At 36.7% G+C, this 7792-nt stretch overlaps 1 protein-coding gene across 1 annotated transcript; it reads left to right on the top strand.

Annotated features, from left to right (window-relative positions):
• The first annotated feature begins 1249 nt into the window (after nt 1–1249).
• LOC120780732 lies at nt 1250–2116 on the top strand. Its single transcript, XM_040112990.1, has one exon. The coding sequence runs from the start codon at nt 1250–1252 to the stop codon at nt 2114–2116; it is 867 nt and encodes a 288-aa protein (XP_039968924.1).
• Nucleotides 2117–7792: the final 5676 nt, after the last annotated feature.

The following is a 7792-nucleotide window of genomic DNA, read 5'->3' as shown; positions in this document are numbered from 1 at the left end:
TTGCGATTTCGGATGTATTAAATTCAGTGAGTCTGAACCAGATATTAGTGATGGTAATTTTCGAGCTATATTACGTATGCGTCATAAATGTGGCCATATAGATTTGAAGCAACATGATATAACTTTGCAGTTAAATGCGGGGGGAATACCGGGCCAGCGCGATATTTTTTCCCTTGTATAGGTTGACAGCTGCAACCAACTGTCATCGGCTCGTCTCATACTAAGCTCAGTTTCTATATAGCACTCGAGCTGTGAACACGTGTTATAACCTCTCTGCGACAACAAAAAGAAATTCGACACTCCGAAAGTTTTTTTTTCAACTCTGTGTACAGTTGATTTTTTTCACATTTTCCAATAAATTCATCCAGGTAAATATGTTTATAATATTAGTTGAGCATTTAGCCTTCGACACACAAAAGAAATTTTGCACGAATTTACATTGTGCTCATTATCCACCGCCATTTTGCAAATATGAATGTCGGGCCACATAGTTTTTTACATTTGACATGCTAACTTCATATATTTGACGTGTATAAGTGATTTTTCGTGCAGAATTTCAACAACACAATAGTTTTTCAACATTTCCTGATAGTTTCGTGCTCCGAAAAATTTTTTTTAGTCATTATGCCGCGGTACTATCCCAAACAAGAGAAAATTGTTGATTTCGTCAACATTTTGGAGGCGATCAAGTCGGTGAAAATACATCACAACAGCGTTCAACAATCTGCGACGGCACACAAAATTCCGAGGACCAACCTGGTGCGTTATGTTGCAGCATTTGATGGTGCGAGCATCGACGTTACTACTGCGAATGCCGATGTAATGAAGAATTTGCTGGCTGAAAGCACGACGATGGGCACAAAAACAGTGGGTTCTGCTGGTTTCTTTCTTTTTCTTTTTCTTTCATCGAATAATAAATATTTTTTTTTTATTTCAGATCTTCAACATCGAACAAGAGAAGGCGCTGATAAGCTACATTCTCCAGACCAGCGACATCAACTATGGAATTAGTTTGATGGAGCTTCGTAAGCTCGCGTATGAATTTGCTCGGAAAGTTGGCGCGTCGTATCCAGATCCATGGAACGACAATCAACAGGCGAGTAAGGATTGGCAGTTGGCGTTCATGAAACGCCACAAAAATTTGTCACTGCGAAAACCAGAGCAAGTAAGCCAGAATGTCGATGCATTCTTTGCCAACCTTTCATCCGTTCTCGGTAAGATGCCGTTTGAACCTCACCGAATATGGAACATGGATGAAACCGGGTGCCCGACCGTGCCAACCAGACCTGTCAAAACCATCGCGCGCAAAGGACAAAAGCAGGTCGGCTCATCAACATCTGCCGAAAAAGGCACCAATGTGTCTTTGGCTTTGGCCGTCAGCGCTAGTGGCCAGTCTATACCGCCATTCTTCCTCTTTCCCCGAGTCAACATGAAAGAGATTTTTATGCCTCATGCGAGTCATGGCGCTGTTGGTGTTTCGAACGGTTCTGGTTACATGAACTCTGACGTATTCCCTCAATTCATGCGTCATTTCATAAAGCACACCGGTGCTAATGCCGATTCGCCAACCATGTTGCTGCTGGACAACCACGGTTCGCATTTATCGATCGAGGCGATAGATTTGGCGTTGGATCATGGCTTCACGTTGCTGTCTTTTCCGCCGAAATACACGCACAAAATGCAGCCGCTAGATGTTGCGGTATTTGCACCATTTAAAGGCATGATGACCGTGAAGCATGATGCATGGAAAAAGACCAACATTGGTGTCACTTTCGATCTGCATCATGTGCCGCTCCTTGTCGATCAGTGCCTCAATGTTATGTTAACGCCGAAAACCATCAAATCCGGCTTCCGAACAACTGGCATCTACCCGTTCAACCCGCAAATTTTCACTGAAGTTGACTTTGTCGCTTCGGAACTGAGCGGCGAAAATTTGTTCGGTGACGAAGAGAAAGACGCCGACAATCAACGTCGAGTTCTTGCCTCTGGTGATGCCATTGTGACTGCTGCGAATGAGGAGGTGTCAACGTCGGAGGCATCGACAAGTGCCCCAGGCTTCAACAAGTGGTGCTGCATCATCGTCGTTGTCTCTTGTTTCGGCTCCACAGCTCCGTGATGCATGGAAATGGGTTGGCCCGTTGAAATTGGGCACACCTGCGCCGAAATCAAAACGTGGCCGCAAGACAATGGAGTCAACGATTTTGACATCGCCTGAGGTTGTCGCAGATCTGCGTGACAAGGCCGAAAAAAAGCGGCAAAAATTGGCGAAGGCAGCAGATGAACCAGCAGCCAAGAAGCAAAAAGGCCGTGGCAAATCGAAGACGCCACGGAAGAGAAGCCCGTCTCCGACCGAAACCGACATCGAAGAGGACTTCGATTTTTGCCGAAGCACGAGAATCGTCAAAACACGGCCCATTGCATCGTTTGTGATCGAGGGGTTCACTTGAAATGTGCCGGACCGAACCCGAACACTTACACCTGCATCCACTGCGAGTCGGAATAATTTTTTTTCGCCAATCCCTATTTTTCTTATTATTTATGAATCTCTCTTCGCACTATAAATCCATGTTTTGGAATTTTCACAAAAAATAACTTTTATGTGACTTTTTAACCGAAATCAAAACGTGGCCCAACATTCCCCTTCATATTATAGTCCAACTATACAAAATGAATTGATTTCTGTTTATTGTGAAATAATTCAAAAACAACTGGTGACGGATATTACATAATAATGCTAAGAGTTTTTCCTTCCTGGCTGATGAAACAACGAATATATCACGACAGGAAGAAATGTTCATCTGTGTAAGATACACCGAGCTCCACAACAATGTTTATATCGTACGAGAAGATTTTCTTATATTTGTTACTGTTGAAAGGACAACAGGAGCTCTTTAGCTCAAACAATTCTGGAAAGTTTACACAATATGCAAATTGACTGTAATTATTTAGTTGGACAAGGCTACGATGGTGCTGCAAGCATGAAAGGCAATGTGAATGGTGTGCAGGCAATAATCCGAGAAAAATATCCTGAAGCTCTCTATGTGCACTGCAGCTCTCATTCGCTAAATTTATCTTTGTGTCACTCATGCCAAATTCAACCCATCAGAAATGCAATTGGCATTATAAAATCAATAGGGCTATTTTTCAAATCCTCCACCAAACGAACAAATTGTTTAACAGAATATATTAAACAAAATAGTATGCCAGAAACAAAATGGAGAACATTAACTGCAATGTGCGAGACCCGATGGGTTGAAAACCATGATGGGCTGCTGAGGTTTAAAGAGATTTTTAAAGCGATTGTTGGTGCATTAGAAGAATTAAGTGGTAATAGCGATTGCGATACTTCATCAAAAGCATCTTCTTTTATAAGATCAATATCAACTAGCGAGTTCGTGATAAGCTTGTGCTGCCTAAATTGTATATTTGCATATACCTTACCATTATGCAAAACTCTTCAAACAACTTCATGCGACTTAGCGGCTGCTATACAGCACGTCGATCTCATTATAAACAATTTTAAAAATATGCGTACAAACTCAGAAACAGAGTTCGTAGATATTTTTAAAGATGCTGAGAACTTGCTTGAGTTTCTGGGTGAAATAATAGCGTTGCCTCGAATAACTGGGCGACAGCAAAACCGCGCAAACATAGTTGAAAAAGATCCAAAAAATACTACCGAATAATCATTTTACTTCCACTTTTAGATGATTTCATTAACCAATTAAAACTAAGATTTGAAAAGCATAATGTAACAGTGACACAACTTTACAAATTGCTACCAAAAGAGTGTGTAAAGGCTGGCACAGTATTTCACGAAAAAACCTTTTCATTTTATGAAAATTTTTTAAACGACAATTACATTAAGTCTGAAATGCAGCTTTGGCAAAAAATAATGGCGCAACGAACCCGAAATAAGCATGCCTAATTCAGCAATAGAATCGCTTGAAGCCTGCAATAATGATTTATTTCCAAATGTGTATTTTCTTTTAAAAATTTTGGTAACTTTTCCAGTTACTACATGCTCTTCCGAGCGATCTTTTTCAACTATGAAGAGGTTAAAGACGTACCTCAGAAACTCAACAAGCACGGAAAGATTAAATGGTTTGGCATTGATGTCGGTTCATCGCCGTATAAATGTGCCAACAAAGAAGTTATTGACATATTTGCTGCGAAAAAAGCTCGCCGATTAAATTTAATTTTATAAATACATATATAGGTCATATAATATGTGTTTTTAACAATTTACAGGTGTAGATTAACATATGTATGTACATAATAAATGAAATATTTTTAGTTTTTTTATTTTATGATTTTTTAATATATTTTTTAAGATGTATAAGTATGTATGTATTATATGTAAATAATCACTGTAAAGCCTGAATAAAGATATGTACATATGTAATTTGAATTTGAAGTGTTTTTTTTGAAACTGAAATCCTGGCTACGGCCTTGAACCAAACCATAATACTCTGTAGCAACCGGATGCAAGAGTATAAAAAACGGGTTCCTGGAACAAGAAAAATGGAAATACTTAGGAAATTTAAAAATAATTAATATTATACAAGTAGAGGCAGAACAGCTATAATTTATAATTTTGAAGTAATGAAAATGAAAAAACTTATAACACACCTACTTTATTTCAATAAAATAAATAAAAAATAAAAAAATGGTTTAGAAAATAATTAGCATAAACAAATTGCTGAGTGAATAGCAAAATGAAAATATTAATCAATATAACAAATGCATTAGCAAATATAATTGGAAAAAAATTAGAAGTATAACCTATGTATATTAGGGTGATTCAAAAAAAATTTTTTTTTTCAATTGGTACTCGCAAAAATAGGTTCCTAGACACCTCTAAGAAAGCCTCTCTAAATATGAGTTTTTAATTGTAACGGGAAGGTCCTCCGCCTAACGGTTTTTTATTTTTTCTTGTTATCAGATAGAAAAATTTATATCTCGCTTCCAACTACTTGAAAAAATATCTTGTTAATTAGGTTTTGTGGGAAATTGAATGCTCTAAAGTATGGTCTGTTGTGATTTTTTCGTAAACCCAACCGTTTAAAAGATATTAACAGTTAAAGTTCGATTATTTTTGGGAAAATTTTTTATTTCTTATGAATTTTATAACTCAAAGAAAAAAATCATTATGAATAAGGTTAGAGGTGTCTAGGAACCTATTTTTCAGAGTATCAAACGAAAAAAAAAATTTTTTTTTGATCCACCTTAAAATGCAGTGATGTTTAACGATGAATATCTCGTAAACGCTTAACTTAATCGAAATATCATAGTAGACAATTTTTATAGAGCGGTAAATTTCCTACAAAACTATGTGTTTCATCATTCATAATAATTTTTTTTCATTGAGTTATAAAATTAATAAGAAATAAAGAATTTTTCCAAAAATAGTCAAACTTCAACCGTTAATATCTTTTAAACGGTTGGGTTTACGAAAAAATCATAAGAGACCATAATTTAGAGCATTCAATTTCCCACAAAACCTAATTAACAAGATATTTTTTCAAGTAGTTGGAAGCGAGATATAAATTTTTCTATCTGATAACAAGAAAAAATAAAAAACCGTTAGGCGGAGGACCTTCCCGTTACAATTAAAAACTCATATTTAGAGAGGCTTTCTTAGAGGTGTCTAGGAACCTATTTTTGCGAGGACCAATTGAAAAAAAAAAAATTTGAATCACCCTAATGTATATATGTATATAAAAGAAAGTTGTGTTAGTTACACCATTTATAACTCAAAAACGGCTGAACCGATTTGATTGGCTGAAAATTGGTGCGGAGGTAGCTTAGAACCAGGGCAAGGACGTAGGGTACCTTTTATCTCTTTATATCAAAATTTAATACAAAAATTATATTCCAAATAATATCCATTTGCTCAAAATTCATGTTTGTAGGAATCATTTGAATATATGCGTAAAATTTTTAACAGATTATTCCTCAAAAACAATACATTTGCTAAGTATTTGGAATAGATGCAAAGAACTGAAACCAAATACATACATAGTGACATAGATTATAACTGGTTCAGTAATCAGTCGTGGAGTATGTATTATACCACCTGCATCCCAAAAGACCATTGTCTTTCGTCTTTCCACGCCTGATTACCGGTTCATCATGTGCAGTCCACTGGAATGACTGTCGATTGGACTCCAGTGGGAAATGATGGAGCTATGCTTCTATTGTCACACACCAACCCAAAAGTTCGATTTTATTACTATTAAAGAGCACTCAAACACTTCTCAGAATCAGTTATTCGTTGGTTTTGTTGGATTATTAACTTGCGAGGCACCCATTTTGCACAGAGCTTTCGATTCCTTAGAGCATCGTCGTCCTCGGTGCTCATTACGCCTGTTTCCAGCTTGGCAAATATAATTTCAAGGGTGGATTTCCCTGAGCCCAAATTATACTATATTTTCCTCCAAAAAGCAATGCTTTATTAACACACGAAATGCTTTATGATCCATTTTTTTGTAAACTAACACAAGTTGATTCACAAAAATCATTATCATCTCATTAATTAATAGTTATAATCCAACTAATAGAAATTATATAGATGGTAGTAGTGGTATTATCTATGTATCAGCCACAGTGGAGCGTGGACGGGTCCTCTAGTTAAAATATAAAAATGTAATATGACACAGAGAATTGCATATTAAGGGGCATTTGTGGGCAAACAAAATTTGAAAAAGTGGGCATGTCCCCGCCCTCTAATAAGTTTAGTGTACATATCTCCGAAACTATAAAGGCTACAACAATCAAATTTGCTGAGCACAAATATTATAAGAATCTCTACCGGCAATGGTTGAAACCAGAATACAACACTCACTCACAATATAACGGTACTGTTAAAAACTACCAAAAACTCTATAAATCACTAACTAATAATGCCAGAGACATTAAATTTTACCTGAAAGATGGTATCAGAGAACCTTATGGAAGTCGCTGTGAAAATTGGACTATGGGATTGTCACCGCTAATTTGTTGGTGAAATCACTTATCGCGGGACCCGATCAACCTATTTCGACTAAATTAATTCTCATATTCTTATGCCACAATGTGAAAATGGCTAAAAAGTTCGCTACTTGTGGAATCAACCGTTTAACTTTAAAGTTTTTCGCCAACAATAACTTCCTCAGTTTTGAACAGCTCTTCCTCTTTTCGTGACTTCTTAAGAAAAAGCGTTCTATTTTATTTTCCAATTCATCAACAATATTACTGATTAAAAATATTTCGCTCATTTTTAGGTCAGATGTGTAAATATCTATTTATTTCAATGCGCAGTTTCGAATAAACATAGTGCAACAGCATCAGCCGGCATAACATCTGCTGTGTAAACTGCGCAATGTTGCCAGAAAATTCGGCATTACCGAAAAAGCCCATTGTCTTACCACCATAGTAGGTGTGCTTTTAATTTACTATTGAAACATACATAAATGCTTATTAACCGCCGTCTTATGATTTGGATGTGACTACCTTCTACTTTTCCAATTAATCTAGGAGTTCCAGATATGTATTGTGTAAAACGCTTATTTCGCTTAATTTTCGCCTCCTCCGATGGCATTGTAATAGTTATGTACATATAAGTTTCGGACACAAAATTTTCTCCTCCGATGACATTTCAAAAAATATATGTATTGGACACACAACTTTCTCAATTGCTTTGTACACTTCAAACAAACAACGCGAAACTGTTTGTTGGGCAGGTCCTAAATGATGATATTGTCCCATTTATTGTTGGTATCCTCTCTACCTCAAAAACTCCAGTTTTACA

The sequence above is a fragment of the Bactrocera tryoni genome, unplaced genomic scaffold (assembly GCF_016617805.1).
Source record: "Bactrocera tryoni isolate S06 unplaced genomic scaffold, CSIRO_BtryS06_freeze2 scaffold_25, whole genome shotgun sequence".
NCBI lineage: Eukaryota > Metazoa > Arthropoda > Insecta > Diptera > Tephritidae > Bactrocera > Bactrocera tryoni.
Note: the sequence above shows the minus strand (reverse complement) of the source record. Positions and strands in the feature narration are given on the sequence as shown.